This window comes from Colobus angolensis, unplaced genomic scaffold (genome assembly GCF_000951035.1).
Source record: "Colobus angolensis palliatus isolate OR3802 unplaced genomic scaffold, Cang.pa_1.0 Scaffold194, whole genome shotgun sequence".
NCBI lineage: Eukaryota > Metazoa > Chordata > Mammalia > Primates > Cercopithecidae > Colobus > Colobus angolensis.
In genome coordinates, this window is record NW_012115088.1 from 344,882 (window position 1) to 364,922 (window position 20,041).

The following is a 20,041-nucleotide window of genomic DNA, read 5'->3' on the forward strand; positions in this document are numbered from 1 at the left end:
ACACTGACTTTTGAAGACTTATTATCTAAAAACTGTAAAATATATACCTTTGTAATTTTGATTACGTTAAATTGATAAAGTTTTGCACGCAGTGAGTTAAGTAAAATCAATTTCATCTGTTCCATTTTACTTTTTAAAATATGGCTACAACAAAATTAAAAATTACATATGTGGCTCACAGTATATTTCTACTGGACACCAATGGTGTCATACCTGAATGAGCTGATACAGTTTCTAATAGGCAGAATTTCACAACCATTGCCTTTTGGCTTAGCACTCTCTAGTTGCATACTTTTATGTTGAAAACAAAGAGGGTATGATGACCTGGGGTTATGTCCCACAGATTACTAAAGATAAGGGCTGCCTACAGTCATCCCACTACTCAATAGGGACCAATCTATTAGAATAAACAAGGCCCCAGGAGAAATCCAGAGACCTCTGTAAAGTCTGCAAGGGCTGGAAACCTGCCCCTCATTCTGACCTTGCCATCCATCAGCTTATATGAGAGACTGTGAATGCTATACCACTTCAAGAAGCTCTCCAGAAATCCTTTGTCATCCTAAGAAAAAACAGTAGCCACCTTGAGATGGCATATGGTACTTTAGAACAGAAATGACTGAACGCCATGGCAGAGAAAGGGGTGGCATTGTGGGAAGGAGAAAAAAGAAGGAAGTGTGGGTAGAGCAGACGGCTGGACTCTCCGTGGGACTAGGTCACTGACAGGACTTGGTAACGGTTTGATTCACTTTCTACGTTTGCTGAATACCTACTTTGCGTGAAGCACTGGGCTTACGAAAGTGAAATAAACAGTATCCACTCTTAAGAATTATATATTCTAACCAAACATACTGAAATCAGAACAGATCAGTGGACAAGGTCAGCTGTGCTAAGAGTTAATCCTAGGCTGTGACCTTACGGACTGAAACCAGAGTTGGTTAATAAAGTCGAATAAATCAGTAGAGAAAAAGCTGAGGGCCACTGGACTCAGGAAGCAAAGAAAGTTATGGATACATGGTATCCTAGGGGTATGATGAGTGCACTTCAAGAACCCTTTGAAGTGTTACAAAGATTTCTACACAGGCTCCCCCACTCCCATGTTTGGAGGAGGTAGAAATAATGCATAGTAATTAACAGATTATCTGAGGCAGTAGTCTCCAAAATTTTAATGTATTTATTATCTTATCTATCTCATTATTATCTATCTATATATACATACACAAACACTCTATGGAAAATAAATAAAACTAGGATCAAAAAAATTAAAGTTAAAAATAAATACAAGTAAAATCCTCAAGTTTCATTTTTCTATTTCCAGTGGTTCTTCTTGCACAGCCCACTTGAATCCTGCTCTAAGGTGTCCTAACATTAAAATAAAGACATTTAAAAATATCACTGATGGGGAGAGGAGGGTGGAAAACCTCTACAAAGTTTGAAAAACCACACCTCAAATAGAAATGAGCTGAGGCCAACCACAAAAATCCTTAAAGTCACTTCCAGAAAGTTTTTCTCCAAAAATGAATTTGGAGAATTTTCATTGTGAGACAAAGAAAACATTAAACTGAACAATGATGTTTCTACAGATTTCAGGTAATCTGTGTTCTGTTTTTACCTTCAAATTGTCCTCTTGTATGTTAATATTAAAAAATCCCTTTAAATGTTTCCAAGATATATAAATTCTCCTTAAAAACTTAAAAGTTTTAGAAAAGTAATCTGTCTAAAATGGGTCTTATTTTCTATTTTTCTTACTATAACATCACAAAATTAAGAATACTTGATTTAGGGGGAGATTGTGTGGCAACTTCTTTAACCCTGAGAATGCTTCTGTAGTACATTCAGTTACATGCATAAAAAATTTTCCTCCCATTCCACATTCTTAGGTCTAGAAAAATATTTATCTTGTCACCTTTCTTTATCATATATTAAAAACATGAAGAGATAACTAGTCATTAATTACTGACAATCAGCTATGCAATATATTAAGATCTTTATCAAACTAATATATTGAAGACAGAAAGTTTACAAGTGGAAGATTTATAAAATACTAAAAACTTTTATTAATAATGAACTTACCCCTATTATTACATCATTACAGCAACTAAAGACTTACCAGTTAACATTTGGCAGTACAGGTAGGACATTAAAAATAAGGTCAAAAAAATGGAATGTTTCCCACAAATATGATAGAATGTTCATTTTCAATAGAAAATAATTCAAAAATTGATATAAAATATACTAAATTGACAACAGAAAAACAAGAGCCAATAGAAACAACTCACAGAAGATACAGGCATACCTTGCTTTATTGGGCTTTTCAGATATTGCATTTTTTTTTTTTTTAACAAAAAAGTCTGTGGCAACTCTGCATCTAGCAAGTCTACGGCACCATTTTCCCAACTGCATCTGCTCACTTCTTATCTCTATGTCACATTTTGATAACTGTCACAATATTTCAAATGTTTTATTTTATTTGTTATGGTGATCTGTGATAGTGATCTTTAATGACACTATTGTAATTGTCTGGGGTGCCATGAAACTTGTCCACGTAACACTCAAATTTAATGAGGAATTGCTTCTTACTGATGAGCAAAGAAAGTGGTTTCCTGAGTTGAAATTTACTCCTGGTGAAGATGCTGTGAACACTGCTGAAATGACAACAAAGAATTCAGGATGTTACATAAACTTGGTTGATAAGGCAGGGTGTGAGAGGACTGACTCCAATTTTAGAAGTTCTGCCTATGGATAAAACGCTATTAAACACTATCACATGTTACAGAAAAATCTTTATGAAAGGGAAGGTCCATCAATGCAGCAAATGTCATTGTTGCCTTATTTTAAGAAATTGCCACAGCCACCCAACCTTCAGTAACTCCCACCCTGATCAGTCAGCAGCCATCAACTGAGGCAAGACCCTCGACCAGCGGAAAGATTACAGCTTAATGAAGGCTCAGATGACTGTTAGCCTTTTTTAGCAATAAAGTATTTTTAATAAAGTGTGTACATTGTCTTTATTAGACATAATGCTACTGTACACTTAATAGACTACAGTGCAGCGCAAATATAACTTTTATATGCATGGGGAAACCAAAAGACTCACGTGACTTGCTTTATTGTGTTATTAGCTTTATTGTGATAGTCTGAACCCACAATATCTGAGGTATGCCTATAGACAGAGCAGGTAATTAATAACAAACATATATTACAAGTTTAATATTTAGCAAATTCCAGAAATGGAAACTAAATATATTGGAAATATAAATTGGCATCATCTTTCTGGACACAAATTTGACAATATGCTTTAATCTAGTAATTACATTAGGAAATGATTTCAAAATTCAAGATTTATGCATAAAAATCATCACAATATTTCTGCACAAAAAATACTTGATTAAAATATTCTAAAATGTTAAGAGTCGTTATCTCTCAGTGGAAGAACTATGGATGGTCTTTACTTTCTTCTTTATATTTTTTCATATATTCCATGTATTTTATAACAAGCATACATTAACTTTGGTCCAAAAAAAAATTCAAGTTACTTTCTAAAGGTTCTTTTAACAAATATCACCCAGTTCTTCTTATAGAAACAAATAATGAATGTTTGCTATTTCTATTCCAATGGACTGGGCTCCTATTCTAATTCTGGATTTATACCTCCCACTTACCAAGAACATCAGCCTCCACAACAGCACAGCAGAGGAGCTTTAGTTAGAGACAGATCTAAGTTTAAATCCTAGAAATACCACTTATAGCTGTGTTACTTAGGGCACCTTACTTTTCTAAACTTCAATGTATTCTTAAATAAGACTTGCATATATTATATTTATATATTTAGAGATTAAGATAGTTCCAATATTACAAAGGGCAATTCAGAAAGGGTATAAAGATGAAGGTGGAATCTTGGAGGAGGTAGGTGGGAAGAATACAATTTGGGATTCATCCAGAGGAAAGTTATGGTGACATATGTTCTGACATGGTAAGCATGAGACTAAATGAGTAAGTTTTTCTTCATTCTTTTGTAAAGAACACTTACTATGTGATATACACTAGGGACAGAACAGTGAATAGGGTAAATAGGATTCCTGTCTGCTGACCATATATTCAATGGCGGTGAAGGTGGGGGGTGAGGTGGAGGTGAATGCCAGGTAGAGACATACAAATCAAATTAGTGAGGTGTGTCATAAAGAAAGCGTAACAGGTAATGGGATAGATGGGGGATGGGAGCTATTTTGAAGGGGATGGCCAAGGAAGGCTCCTCTGCAAAGACTGAGCTGACACTTGAATGACATGAAGCTATGGGAAGAGCTTGAGTCTGAGAAAACAGCCAGGGCAAAGACAAAGACGAGAACAAAGCTGACATGTTCACAAACAGCAGGGAGACCACTGTGAAAGGAGAAGAGACTGAAGAGGTAGCAGGGACCAGATCATGTGGGGCCATATCATGAAAAGGAGTTGGAATTGTGTTTTACTGTGATGAGAACACGCTGATGTTTTCAATAGACTGACACAATCTTACTGCATCTTAAAAATTACTTCAACCAAACAGTGGAGGCAGAATTCTAGTGACAAGAGGCTACTGCAGCCGGCTAAATATGCTTTGAACTAGGTAGGACTGATGGCACTGCAGTGGCAGAATAAAACAGAATTCCCATGGAGGGTGATTTCAACTCTATCCTTGAAACCAAACACAAAGATCTCACTTCGTAAAAACTTTCCAGGTTCTCCTAGCTTCCGGTGCCATCACTTAACTTCATACACCATTCTAGTGAGAACATGCATCAAAATGTATTGTAATTGTCTATTTACAAAGCTACTTTTTCTACTGGGTCAAATTCCAAGAATGAAGGCAGGAACAATGTCTTATTTATTTCTGTAATGCCTAGCAGAGTGCCTGCTAGGCATATAATAAGTGTTCAGTAAATCTGACTGAAAAAATGAACAAATAAATTTGAAATAATCAAAACCATCTGTAATAGTTTCCTAGGGCTCTAACACAGTACCATAAATCAGGTGGTTTAAAACAACAGAAATATATTCTCCCATAGTTCTGAAGGCTGAAGGTCCAAAATCAAGGAGTCAGCAGGACCATGCTCCCTTTGAAGGCTTTAGAGGAGAATCGTCCTTGCCCCTTTCTAGCTTCTGATGTCTCCCAGCAATCCTTGGTGTTCTCGGTTGGTGGCTGCATCACTCCAATCTCTGCCTCCATCTTCACATGATTTTCTTCCTTGAGTGTGTCTGAGTTTCTGGGACTCCAGAGATACCACTCATTGAATTCAGGGCCTGTCCTAATCCCATATATTCTCATCTTAACTACATTTGCAAAGACTCACTTGTACTCCAAATAAGGTCACATTCTGAGATTCCTGGTGAACAAGAATTGTTGATAAATACTATTCAACCCCACTACACCATTAAACACAATGCATTGCCTTATAAAGTGGTAATCTTCCTGTTCCAAAAGTGTTCCATAAGGCTGAATAGTCAAAATCAGGAACATGCAACAGAAGAGATTTCTGTAATGACTTTGTGTGTCCTTTAACCTCTCTAGTTTCAGCTTACTGATCTGTATGTTATGGGAACTTTACAGTATCTTCTAATAGTAATATTCTATGATCTTAAGTCATAATTTTTCTTGATAACTTTTTAGATTTTACAAATATATTAGGCATATAGAGACCCTCAAATATTTTAGTTAATTTAAATGATAGCAGAAAGTTTACTTTCTTAGCTTTGAAGTAGGTAGAATGTTTTTTGTAAACTATCCACCATAACACTTACTTTAATTTTCTTCATTTTTCATTAAGAATGCAGCGTATTCCTCCAAACATTATAACCCTATATAGTCATGTGCCAAATAACCACATTTTGTTCAATAATGAATAGCATGTATAACAGTGGACTCATAAATTTATAATACTGTATCTTTTCTATGTTTAAATGCACAAATACTTACCATTGTGTTACAACTTCCTACATATCTAGTACAGTAACATGCGGTACAGGTTTGTTGCCTAGAAGCAATAGGCTATACCACACAGCCTAGGTGTGTGGTAGGCTATGCTATCTAGATTTGTGTAAATATGATGTTCACACAACGATGAAATCGCCTAATGATGCATTTCTCAGTATGTATCCTCATCGTTAAGTGACACATGACTCTACTTTCATTTTAACAGACTATACCCCCTGAACACCTTCTACGTGCCAGGCACATAGGGATATGGCAGTGAAAACCCACTTCCAACTCACATACTTGTAACTTATTAAATGATTAACTAAGTAGACCTCAATCTCTTCATAATTGAAAAATTCCATTTATATGATATTCTGACTAACAGACATGTTACTTTTTTAATGGGAAGATTTCAAAAAATAGCTTTGTTGATTTCTGAAATGGGTATATTTTCATTGTTTTAAAAAAAATCACATAAGTACGAAAATGGTAAAAATTATCAGAAATCTCACTACCCAAACATAGCCACCGTTAACATTATACTGAATAACCTTCCAGATTTGGATGTTTTCACACATTGATATATAATATCTTCCATGATTTTATCCAAAAATACAGATGTAGAAAGCTACATTAAATGGCATGTCTGTTAGATTGACAGGTATGCCATTTTGCAACTAGTTTTTTCCCCCAAAATTGTTATGTCTATCTTTCTATGACAAATATGGCTATTTGGCATTATTTTATTGGATACAGAGTTTTCTGTTGAATTAAAATACCCATAATTTATCCCATCCCCCGCCCCCAGAGAAGCACTGAAATGAATTAAAATATCTATCATTACCAATGTTGCAAATTGTTACCAAAAATCTGTATACATATATCTTAGCAAAGTTTTGCAATTGCCCCTTTGGACAAATTCCAGATCTGCAGAAAGGGCAGTATTCTAATTTAAAATTTTCATTTGCATAGCATAGACCTTCTGTCCTCTCAAAAGGTTGACTCCAATGATACTCCAACTCCACATATAAAATTACTCATTTTCTTATATCCTTCCCAACAGTGGATTTTGTCAGTCTTCACCAATATGAAGGTACTCTTCTGCCAAAACAAAACAAAGCCAAACCATCTTTTACTTGCATTTCCTTTATTATTAGATAAGCTATACATGTTTTTCTACATTTATATTTCTTCTCGGAACTGCTTGAGTCTTTTGCTAATTCTCTACTGAGTAGTCTTATACTCTTGGGGATTTGATTGTATTATCCTTGTTAAAAGTAAAGAATATTTTCATTTTACTTTTTAGAAAAACTTCATTGTTTTTCTTAAAATATATATTCACTATGAATTTACACAAAAAGTAAAATTTAAAAAAATTTAAATTACTAAAAACTTCCACTACTCACCATTTCATACATAACAGTGCTAGAGAGTGAGCTTGCTGTATGTTATGAATATTAACTTTGGTTCTCCAAGGTGAAAAAGGCTTCATTCATAAGTTAATTTTTAAAGGTGAGTGAGATATGTCTTTCTTTATAAAAGGTTAAGTTGCACATAAATCACATTTCAACAAATCAAATGCTATCTTCCCAAATGACCTATTATACTTTTGATAATGGCTTTGCTTTACCTGTGATTATATGTTAATTAAAAGTAACTAGATATTTTTAGAACTCAGTGTGTTCGTACTCTTAACTTTTTCACATGATTACTGGGCCATAAACAGACAGTTTCAGTGTATTAAAGAAGATATGCCACCCAAATAACGTCCATTAAAGAAAGACGGCAACTAAAAGAACTCCTACAGCTCAATCCTTTTATAAGGAAGCAGGGAATACAGTGAGAAAAGCAACAGATTAAAAGTTGGAAGAACTAAATTGAAAGCCCTAACTTCTCCACTCTCTTACTGTGTAATCTGGGACAAATCACTTCATCTTCTGAGCCTCAGTCGCTAAATTTCTGAAATGTTGAGAATGGAATTATTTATAAAGTCCCTTTCAAGCACTGACATTCTGATTCCATAGAGTGATGAAGTATGGAAACTCAGAACTAGTAGCAATCAAAAACCTAGAAAAAAAATAACAGACTTATAAGGTATTATTTCTGAATACCTACGGAGAGCAGTAAAATACAGCAACAAGGTAGCAACAAGTCACAAAGGGAATACAGTAAACCAGCAGTCTACAAATTGGGTCATGCATACCCCTGGAAGTGTATGAGCATGGAGAGTTTCAAGAGAACTGATGATTATGTTCTCAATTTCCATCTGTACAGTTTTCTAGAACCATTCTGCTGACACAGCATGTCTGTTTTCCTTTACTTCTCCTTCCTCTTTCCCTTTACCTCTTTCCCCTCTGCCACTTCATAAGAGAAAACTGTAACTCTCACACTTTCTGAAACTTGCTGTGGAGTACTGTCTTTGGGCTAAAAACATCCAGGTGGCCAAAAGGACACTTCAATATATTCATGTTGAGAAAGTTAATTATTCTAAAAACACTGACACCTCTTTCTTTTTTTTTTTTTTTTTAACATTTATTTTAAGTTCAGGGTTCTTTTTCAAATCAAGGTATCACCACTTCCATGAAAATGAAAGGAGAATCAAATCCAGTTGCTACCTAAGTATTAAAAATAATTTGATTATGGATTATTTTGTTTTATGCATACAACCTAGAAGAATGGGTGATACTAGTAATATAAAGCAATATAAGGCGCTTTTTAATAACCATCTACTAAATTCATAAGTGAGGTTTCTCAATACTTTCAAATATTAAAGTAAAAAAGGAACAGATTCAAGCAGAACCCCATCTTTTCTAATAATATTTATAAATGGATAAAATTGAAATAAACCAGCCCCATCTATCCCACTGAAAACGCATTTCTGACAAAATTTTACTTTAATACTTATTAAAATTTGTAATTAACATATGTTGTTTTGATTGTCTACCGGCTATGACTGAAGTGATAACTCAGTCCAAAATAAATTTGACACAGAGCATTATGGACGTACACACTTTTCCTATTTTTGTATTATAACTGTCCATAGAACTCAGAACTGAGGGACCATTAAAATAAAGCACTTTTTATTCCCATCTACTAAATTCATGAATGAATTTCCTTTTGTTGCAGAAAAATATCACATGATGGATAAAAATGCTTTGTAGCATAAAAGAATATATTAGGATAATATGTAAAGAAAGTAAAACAAAAATAAGAGAAAATATAACATGATTGATAAAAATGCTTTCCAGCATAAAAGTATACATTAGGATAATAGGTAGAGAAAGTAAAACAAAAATAGAGTTCAAAGAGAAAAATGACTATAAAAAATTCTGTTAAAATTAAGTCTGTTCATACATTTTTTCATGAATTGTTAAAAATCACCTCATACACATTTAAAATTGTGATTTGAACACCACCACCAGAAATTACATCATTTACAGATATTAAAACTCAGATGAAAAACTCAAGATGTGGGAGAAGGTACACAGTTTTTTGTTTTTCCAGTTCTTTGAAGGGATATATGAGCAAAATGCTTCAAAATCCTTGTACTAAAGGTCAGAATATATCATTAGTGCTCATCTTCCTACTGGACATCTTCACCTGGATGTTCAGACACTTGAACTCTACATATTCAAAGTAAACTTATGAACTCCCCTCTACAAATACACACATTTGTTTTTGAAAGAAGAAAGAAAAACAAACCTGCCTCTTCTTCCTATTTGCATTTTTGTTACTAGGTTTATCATCTACCTGGTCTTTCCAAACTAAAAAAGTAGGAATACTTTTTACCTCCCAAAGCAAATCAGTTCCTAGGACCTAACTCCTAACTTTCTCTCTCTTCCTTCCACCAGTGCCACTGTTAAAGAACTCTTCACCAACTGTCATCAAATAGCTCTTCTTCAAAACAGTAACTACATTTAATTTTACCTCCCAGGATCTCCCATGGAAAGTAAAAATTACTTATCAGTCAATCCCTTGAGACTATCCTTATCTAAATATCTTTCAAGCTGCTGTCTCAACAGTCACTGGTTGAAAATTTATAATCTCATGAGCTGCCTACCCTGTATGAACAGCTTTGCCAAAGATCTGGGTTCTAATACAACTCACTTGACTTATTAGTCCTAAATTAATTTGGTTAAAGAAGAGATTTACATTAACACAAGAATATCAATAAAGTTACATACAATTATAAAGAAGTTAAAAATTACTTATAATTTCACCACTGAAGAGATAGCTTCAGTTAGCATTCTGGGATACATCTAGCTTTTTATTTATTTTTTGGTAAGCATGCATGGTATATAGATATATATGTATTTTGTGATTTATTTTTTAAATATAATTAAGATAATCTGTAGATACTCTGGGTTTTTTCTCCACTTAATTATGTTGCTAGCATTTCTTCCATGCAATTAAAGATTCTTCAAATTCTTCAAATCATTTTAGTGGGTACACAATATAGAAATAATACTAGAACCCATCGAGCCATTTGTAAACTACATTTTTATATACCATTTAAATTCTTTAAGGCATTTAAGTGCCGACATAATAAAGAAATAATGAAAAATACTATACTACATAATACTATAATCTATTTAATCATTTGTAAATTATGTTTCCAGTTTTTCACAGTGATAATGGGATGAATAAACTTGAAGATTAACCTTTCTCTACATTTTCAGTCATGTCCTCAGAATAGATTCCCAAAAGCAAATTATCAAGCAAAAATACTAATTTAAGTATTAATTTTTAAAATCTTACTAATATTGTGTATGTGTAACCTTCAAGCTATAAACTCACTTTGGCTGCAGTGTAGTGTAGCGTGATCACAACTCACTGCAGCCATGACCTCCCGGGCTCAAGAGATCCTCCTACCTCAGTCTCCAGCTTAGCTGGGACTACAAGCACGTGTCACCATGCCTGGCTAATTTTTTAATTTTTTTTTTGTAGAGACAGGATCTCTCTGTGTTGCCTAGGCTGGTCTCAAACTCCTGAATTCAAGCAACCCTCCCACCTAAGCCTCACAAGTGTTGGGATTATAGGCATGAACCACCATGCCCAGCCAGTATCACATTTTTTAGTATGCATTTCTTTGATTACCAGTATGGCTGAACACAAGATCTCCTTATTTCCCTACTGTTCCTAGCTATTGGTACTTTTTTTACCCTCTGAAGTAACGTCCTTTTCCCATGTGGCAAAAGGAAGTAGAAGAGAGTACACAGGCTTTAGAGTCAGCACGAACTCGAGTTTAACCCATTTCCACTACTTAATTGTGTTACCTTGGACAAATGACAGCTTTAAACTTATATCTTCTCCAAATTAGAGACCATTAAGACAAAGTAGGAACAGTGCACAGCAATCAAGAACACACAACCAATCAAAATCTATAACATATTAACCCTCTTCTTCCTTTTTTTCACATGGCAGTCCTTTAAACCCTGGAAGACAGCAATACTCTGTCACCTCTCGCCAGCTCTCCATCTCCATCCATATCCCTGCTGGCTAAAATCTGAGACTTTTTTCCTTCAGAGAAATGGTTTCAAATCACCTTACCAACCTGCTCATTATCTTCAGAGAACAATTTAGCTGAGTTATATCCTCCTAGAACATGGCATTTAGAACAAAATAATCCAGATACGATTTGAAAAGATCAGAATGAAAGTTATTACTTCAAATAACTAGTCAAATTTGTTTTCCTCATCTACATCCATAAGACAACAAAATTTTTAATTTGTAAACTCAAAATTCTAACTGTAGTCCACTCATCTTCCCTGATTAGGCAGGCCAGATTAAAAGTGAAGGTCTTGGAGCACAACAGGCCTTTCTGGAACTTCATATAATACCTTGAGCAACTTAATGTCTGGAAACTCAGTTTATTCTTTGGTAAAAATGAGAGTAACCCTACTTATCTCATAGAGTTTTTGTAAAGATCAAAAACACCAACTGGGCCAGGCACGGTGGCTTATGCTTGTAATCCCAGCACTTTGGGAGTCCAAGGTGGGCGGATCACTTGAGTCCTGGAGTTCCAGACCAGCCTGGGCAACATGGCAAAACCCCATCTCTACAAAAACTAGAAAAACTAGCCAGGCGTGGTGGGGCATGCCTGTAATCCCAGTTACTCAGGAGGGTCATTTAAGGCAGGGATGCAGAGGTTGCAACGAGCCGAGATACTGCCATTGCACTCTGGCCTGGGAGACAGAACAAGACCCTGTCTCAAAACAAAAACAAAACAAAACAAAAAAACACTACACCAATTAAAAGTATCTGCCATATAGGAGTTACTCCAAAAACAGAAACAAATACAGTTGACAATTCAACATGAGTTTGAACTGCGAAGGTCCACTTACAAGCAGATTTTTTTCAATAAATATACTAAGAAATTTTGTGAATATTTATGAAAATTTAAAAAAAACTTGCAAAGCATCACCCCTGAGACAGACCAATCCCTCCTCTTCCTCCTCAGCCTACTCAACATGAAGATGATGAGGTTCATGAAGACCTTTACAATGATCCCCCTCCAGTTAACGAGTAGTAAACTCTTACTTCTGATATTCTTAATTATATTTTCTTTTCTCTAGCTTACTTTATTGTAAGACAGAATGTAATATATATGCAAAACTTGTGTTAATCACCTGTGTATGTTATCAGTAAGGCTTCTCACCAAGAGTAGGCTATTAGTAGTTAAGTTTTTTTTTTTTTTTTTTTTTTGAGGCAGAGTCTCGCTCTGTCGCGCGGACTGGAGTGCAGTGGCCGGATCTCAGCTCACTGCAAGCTCCGCCTTCCGGGTTTACGCCATTCTCCTGCCTCAGCCTCCGGAGTAGCTGGGACTACAGGCGCCCGCCACCTCGCCCGGCTAGTTTTTTTTGTATTTTTAGTAGAGACGGGGTTTCACCGTGTTAGCCAGGATGGTCTCGATCTCCTGACCTCGTGATCCGCCCGTCTCGGCCTCCCAAAGTGCTGGGATTACAGGCTTGAGCCACCGCGCCCGGCTAGTAGTTAAGTTTTTAAGAAGTCAAAAGCTATATGCGAATTTTTGACTACACAGGGAGTTGGATCCTGCATTGTTCAAGGGTCCGCTGTAATTATAATTGCTACTAAAGCAAAACTACTGCATCTTTGTTAAGCACCATTTGCCAAGTACTTTATATAGTCTTGAACTACAGTTTGTTCTACTCAAAATTCCAACAAGTAAAGCGGACTTTGCTTAAATTTAGTTATCTCAGTTAACAACTAATTTTCTCCCCCAAATTCTACCTTGACTTGCCTTGGTCTTTTCCATCTCCCTCTAGCCATCACTTTCTGAAAATGAACAGCCATCCCGACCAGCAGGTGGAGGCATGGAGCAGCAATCCAAAATTGCTACTCAAAGAAAATTATAAGCAGGAGATGCTTCTGATGTCAACCATACAATCAGTGGCACAGGACCCTTATAAAAGGAACTTACCAGCAGCCAAAATAAAGCCCTGTAAGTTTAGAAGGCTCATCTACAAATCTAGTTTTTGTTCCTCTCCTCATATGCTGATCCTATGAACACTTACACCTGAATGCAAATATGCAAAAGTATTATTTGTGAATAACCTTTTGAAAAGCATGTTTGGCAACAATATAAAAAAACAACAAAGTCTATGTTACTTTTAGGCAAGAATAAGCCACTTAAATGTGGAAGAGAATAAAGTCTAAATTTTCTCTCAATTCAAATTAAACATAAAAGATAAGCAACTTCATAGCCAGAATCTAAAAGTTTTGAATTATTTTTAAATTAGAAGATTCAAAATGAATTGGAGCTTTTTGTAGTGAACACAGGGAATTTAAGAATGTCTAGATCTGAAAAGCTCTTTAGTCAAGAGACTTCTAACAAAATCAGAAATAGATTTTATATGAACACATAAACAAATGTGATCGATAAAATCAAACAAAGAAAATTAAGAAAACAAAGAAAATTAAATTCCTTAAGAGGGCCTGCATGCAGTAAGACTTCATCATCTAAATTTACTAGGTCTTTAATCCAGTTAAATGACTGTTTACGATCTTAGACAAAAATGAGAAGGAAGCTAAGTTTTGTCCACTCCCCCTCTCTTCAGCTCTTCTCTTCCCAAACTTGCCCCTATATTCATCCTCAGAAAACAACACAATTCTCTAAAACTGCTCTGGTCAACAGTGAAGGAAGAGGAGGGAAGAGAAGAAGAAAAGAGTTGAAAATTGCCTCTAAGAGAATGAATGGCAACCCTCCCTCTTCATAACTTCTATGAAGGGCTTAATACTTTACCTCTTGCAGCCTTTTGTGTTTAAGAAGGAATTCCTGGGTAGACAGCATGTACAGCTGACGGAACTCTAGGCATAGCAACAAAGCAGTAAAATCTCAGCATATAAACAACATCTCCTAGACTGAATGTGTTCCTGACAACCTATAAACTAGAAATTTGAACACCCTGTTAGAACTACACTCCCACTCCAAATACACTATGGATTTATATTAATATTATGTTTGAGCATGTATCTGAAATATAAACATATATTAGCTCAGAAGTGAAAGCTAAAGTATGGTAGTATTAAATTTAGTATGAAGAATTAAAGTATGAAGCATTTCTGAAAACAGAAATGAAGCCAAGGTCCCAACAAACCAGGTGTTTTGAGAATATACAGGTAGGAAGGTCTCATAAATATAACCACTTCCCTTGGGGTATCCCACTCACTGGCCACACTATTCACTGTATCAGCTTCTGTATCTAAGTTTGCAAAGAGGCAACTATTATGCTAACGGTAATTTGGAATAATGCACATTTATATATTGATGTTGGGTAGACAAGAGCCCTTATAAATGAGCACGGGACATGCAAATAAAACTTCACAAAAGAGCAAATACAAACAGCACAAGCAATACTTCAGAAAGCACACTTGCTTACTGCAATTTAAAACAAACTCAGTGTACCACAGTGCATCTACTATAGTAGCAAAATGTTTATAAAATGTCTAGTAATATATGATTGGAGATGAAACACATAGGATCACTTATTTTGGTAATATCGAAGGATAGATCCTTTTGAGAATGTCAAAAGATGTTCTTACCTTTTGACCCACCCTAGTGATTTTAAAGACTTTATCAAGCATGCATGAAGGTGTTTATTAAACAAAGTTTTGCATACATCAACAAAAACCTAAAAACAAAAATGTTCAACATTCAGAGAATGTGTTGCTTATAGATTAACACGACTTCACTCTAGTTTACAAGTAAGACAATACCTCTGCTCTGCCAACTAAATAGCTGCTAGCCATATGTAGCTATTTAAATAAAACTGAAGTAAAAATTCATTTCCTCAGTCATATTAGCCACATTTCAAGTGCCCACTAGCCACATAAGGCTAGTGACTATCATTGGATAGTGCAAAAACATTTCCATCATCACAGAAAGTTCTACTGGACAGCTCTGATCATACCCACGTGGGCCATCCTCCTTCCTCCTCCCGCTACATTCACTCATTTGTCTAGAAACAACTGCTTAACCTTCAGTCTTCCGCCTAAGCAAGCCTCAATGATTACGTAAGGCTAACCCTGATTTAAACCAGAAATTTAGGCATACATTCCTTATCGTCTCATAACACTTTGATAACTCCAGTATAATAATTATACCACATATAATCATACCAGTTTCTCTATCACAATTCTGTAAGTTTCCTGAAGGAGGAACCAACTTTTATCGAAGGGGCTTTGAACTATTCTGGCACTCACAGGACCTGGATAATTTGTCATATACTAAGAACACTGTTAAACAGAGAATGGAAATAATGACTGTAGTTGAAAAATGGTTGTGTATAAGGAAGGGTATGCATACAAAGGAAAACTTGGTTAGGCTGGCAGTGTTACAAACGATTAAGACAACAACAACAAAAAACTACTACAGGCTCAGTATCACTATCCAAAATGCTTGGGACCAGGAGTGTTTTGGATTTCAGACTTTTTTGGATCTTGTAGTATTTGTGTATACATCATGAGGTATCTCGGAGATAGGACCCAAGTCTAAACACAAAGATCATTTAGATTTTATATACAGCTTATACACATAGCCTGAAGGTAATTTTACACACTCTTTTAAATAATTCTGTGCATGAAACAAGGTTTGTGTACACTGACCCACCAGAGAGCAAAGGCGTCTCATCACCCATGTAGACGATCTCATCACCCATGTGGTCGATCCGTACTTGTTTGGCATCACCATCATTTCTGACTCTGAATTTATATGCTAGTGATAAGCAATCACTTCTCACACTTATTCACACAAAAGAACTTAACAGTAAACAATATGACATACCATTAATACAGTGAGAAAATACTGTGTTTAGGGTAACTAGGCAGCACAGTAGCAGCCCCAGAATACCTACATCAGCTGCTCAACAGCAAAAAATAACAGCAGAATCTCTGTCTCCGTGTTAGCACTCAGAAAGTTTCCATTTGAGGGCATTTTGGATTTTCAGACTAGGGATGCTCAGCCTGTAATTCCTTACATATTCTCAACACATAACACAAGGAGCCTCACTCACAAGAAGGTATTCTATGAGTACATATTTGTGAAGTATTTCTTTAAAAAAAAAAAGACAAATGCTAACTTAGAAACAATATAAATTAATGATAGATTTCTAAAAATTAAAACTCAAATTTCTAACCCATATAAGATTTGCTTCCAGTGCACAGAAAATCTGACTGAATAATTCCAACTGCAGTGCTCTGGCATACCCATCAATATACTCACTCAACTTTCACATCTACCAAGAACCTACCTGTGCAAAGCACCATAGATATGATGGTGAACAAGACACAATTTCTGCCTCCACAATATTTTTTTCCAAATATGAATGTTATTCTCAAAGACGAATCTTTAAACTCAGCTCTCAACAACAGATATCCAAAAACGACAAAGAACAAGCTTCACCTACTTTATCATTCACTAATTCAAAAAACTCATATTAACCATTTGAAATAGTATACATCCTACTTTAAAACAAAAAATTAATGCCTCATTTACTTGGCGCTCTTGGAAGATCTGGTGTTCCACATAAATGAATTTTCCAGGTAACTCAAGCTTGTCCATTTCAGCACCAATACTTAAACTCTTTGGCATGGAAATCTTTTAAAAAACAAAACAAAACAAAACAAAAACAGTACAAATCTTTCAACTTTAAAAAACAGGCTCTATTAACATTATTCCGACTAAAACTTATTGTGTTGTATAACACTCAAGCCCCTGAACTAAATGTTCCAGGGTGCTTGTAAAAGTTGCTGGCTTCGAAGAGTTTTGCTTCGAAGAGTTTTTCTTCTGACCCCTGGCTTTTGGTGTGTCTGCTGTCAACCTTTGCTGCTGTCAGTGTGAACTGATGCTGGCAGCCTCCCACCCCACTTCAAATTTGCTGCTACTTGGAAAACAAGTTGTGTCAGAACTTTGCCTAAAACACACTGGCTTTGAGACGATCTCCAAATCAATTTTGGTCACTCAGTCTTTTCTGTGTATTACTGGAACTGTTATGGTCTGCAGTTACAAGTTCCAAACCAAGTTTTGGATAACAGAATTTGTGCTGTACCTTCATGCTCCCATATTGTCTTCATATTTAAAACTGATGCTCAGAGATAATTTCATTACCTATTCATTCATTCAACAAATATTTATTAAGTATCTACTATGAGCTGGGCTCCAATACTATGGTGACAATAAGGAAATGAAAAGGAAGGTTGCCAGTTTTAGGCATATTTTAAAGTACAAAAACTGTAATTATTTTACTTAAAGTCTTTTTTTGGAAAAAAAAAAAAAGGGGGGGGTGTTTTTTTTCCCTAAGCCTCTTAAAAATTACAAAACCTGTTAAACTTTTTATAACTTCTGTGCATTCAGGTTTAGGAACTAAAAATTTAAGGGTAAAGAAAGCATTTGATTAAACCAAATGCTTATTTTACAAGCTCTGAGCAGGATTCCAAGATTTTCTGTCTCCTTTCTTTTTCCTATTACAAATTCCCATCTAGGCCTAAAGAAACCAATATCAACATATGCTTTATTATTAAATGATACGCAAAGTCTTGATAATGATAAGTATGTCCATCTCAGCATCCACTAAGTTTACATTTACCACAATGTTAATAGAAAAAAAAGTGTTAACTGAGGAAAATTTCTGTCTAAAGTTAAGTTCCTGTATACTTCATTTTGGGGTTCAGAAATTTTTTAAAAAGTTGTAAGGGTTAGTAAAACATGGTGTAACTCTACAATATTTGCTTCATCTGCCACAATCATATTTTTAAAATTCCATTACCCATTTAAACCTAAGGCTAGAAAAATGAACCAAGAAGTGGAGCTTAAAATTGGTCTCTGTGGATTAATTAAGACATCAGGAAAAACCCCTGGCATCAGCTTCATTTTAATCCCTTGGAATCTTCCTTCTCATTCATTTTCTCCTCAGAGAGCACAAGAACTTTATTCATAATTTATAATTGTATAAATAATCAGTGATTGCCTTTATTATTCAGATATAACTGGAAATGAGTTGCTAGTCATGTGCCTGCTGACCTGAGGAAGTAAAATAATATTTAGAAGTGAAAAACATTACTTTCATTAAAAATCTTTAACTACTACTATTAAAAACCTTCTTCAGCAGTGCATTAATATTTCCTCAACATTAATTCTGGAATCTGAACATGCTTTAAGTGGTACTAAAAAGGCAGATCACAGGTCTAACCTTCAAAATAAATAACCATGTAATATTATTCTAAATGACACATTATAGTAATTTTCACAAGTCTGCTCTGACTTCATTAGCATACTACCTTGTGCTGTGAAATAAGTTTCAGTTTAGATAAAAAGGATTCACAGAGAAACCCAAACATAGGCTCTTGCTCCTTCTACAACCACTTTAGGCAAAGAAGTAAATGACAAATATTTACTAGACACTTATTACACTACCAGGTGCTGTCCACACTACCTGCAAACACACACACACACACACACACCTTGCTCAAGATACAATACAACTGGAGAGAGAACATACACTCCCACAAAAGATAATATTAACCAACAGGAAAAATCTGATTTTAAAAGTGATCATTAGCCATAACTTCTGCCAGCAGAAAGTGAAGGCATTCAGTTCAGATGTAAACAAAATTCTTTTTACCCCTCTGTTTTAAGTCTGGCAATCAAAATTAGCCAAACCTAAGGAAGTGGACCAACGGCATCACCACAGGAAAAAAACAGAAATGTTCAGCAGCAACTGGTACTGGACCACTCAGTCTTCCCATGAGTGCACATCAGCAGTTTCTCTCCTAAAATCTCCTTATCAAATTAAAAACAAAACTGATTCTTGGCTATGAACTTTGCAGACTTGTTCCTCTGATACCCAGTACAGCCCAACCACAGAAACGAAGGAGTCAGGGAGACGACAGCAACGGGGCATCTAGGCCTATTGTTCAGAGAGAACCGCAGGACCAGGCGAGCGCCGCGGGGTGCGCGGGAGCTGGGGGAGGAGAGGCGCGAACCCCATACAGGTGTGTGTATGGGAGGGGGGACAGGTATGCTGCAAGGCGGGGGAGCACAGGTGTACTCAAGGGCCACAACTAAGAAATAAAGACTCAACTTCTAGACCGAAAAAGAGGAGGGCGGTCATTCCTGAGGCTTAAACTGCTGGGCACGGAGGGTGACAAGCCTGGGGAGAGTCTGGTGAGAGGACCCCGGAGCCCACTAGTGTGGGGTTTTGGGAGGCTGGAGAACTGAGGGGGGACAGCCAGGAGGATTCAAAGAAAAGGTTCTCCAATCGAAAGGCCAGCCTAGAAATCCCCAGACAATGGACAATGCGCCGGCTGGGGGATGTCGCGGAGGTGAAGCTGGGTGGGCAGAGGGAAACAAAAGAGAGAAGCCCCCAAATGTGGGACCGGCGGCGGCGATTACCTGAGACAGCTGCCGGGGATTGGGGCAGCCGAAGAGCGCGGAGCTGGAGCTGAAGCTGATGGCTCCTCGGCGGCTGAGGACGTGCTGGGGGACCGGCCTGTCCAGGGGCAGTACCGGCAGCTGGTAACATACTTCCATTGAATACACCCGCCCTGCCTCCGCGCGGCGCCCGCCCTGCCGCGGCC

General features: G+C 36.3%; 1 protein-coding gene across 1 annotated transcript in view; it reads right to left on the reverse strand.

Annotated features, from left to right (window-relative positions):
* PDE7A (phosphodiesterase 7A) overlaps positions 1 to 20,041 on the reverse strand; it is a 125,795-nt gene extending 105,754 nt beyond the window's left edge. The window contains exon 1 of the mRNA XM_011940878.1: positions 19,857 to 20,041. Within this exon, the coding sequence (XP_011796268.1) occupies positions 19,857 to 19,994 (138 nt within the window). The 5' untranslated portion in view covers positions 19,995 to 20,041. The remainder of the gene's footprint in view (positions 1 to 19,856) is intronic.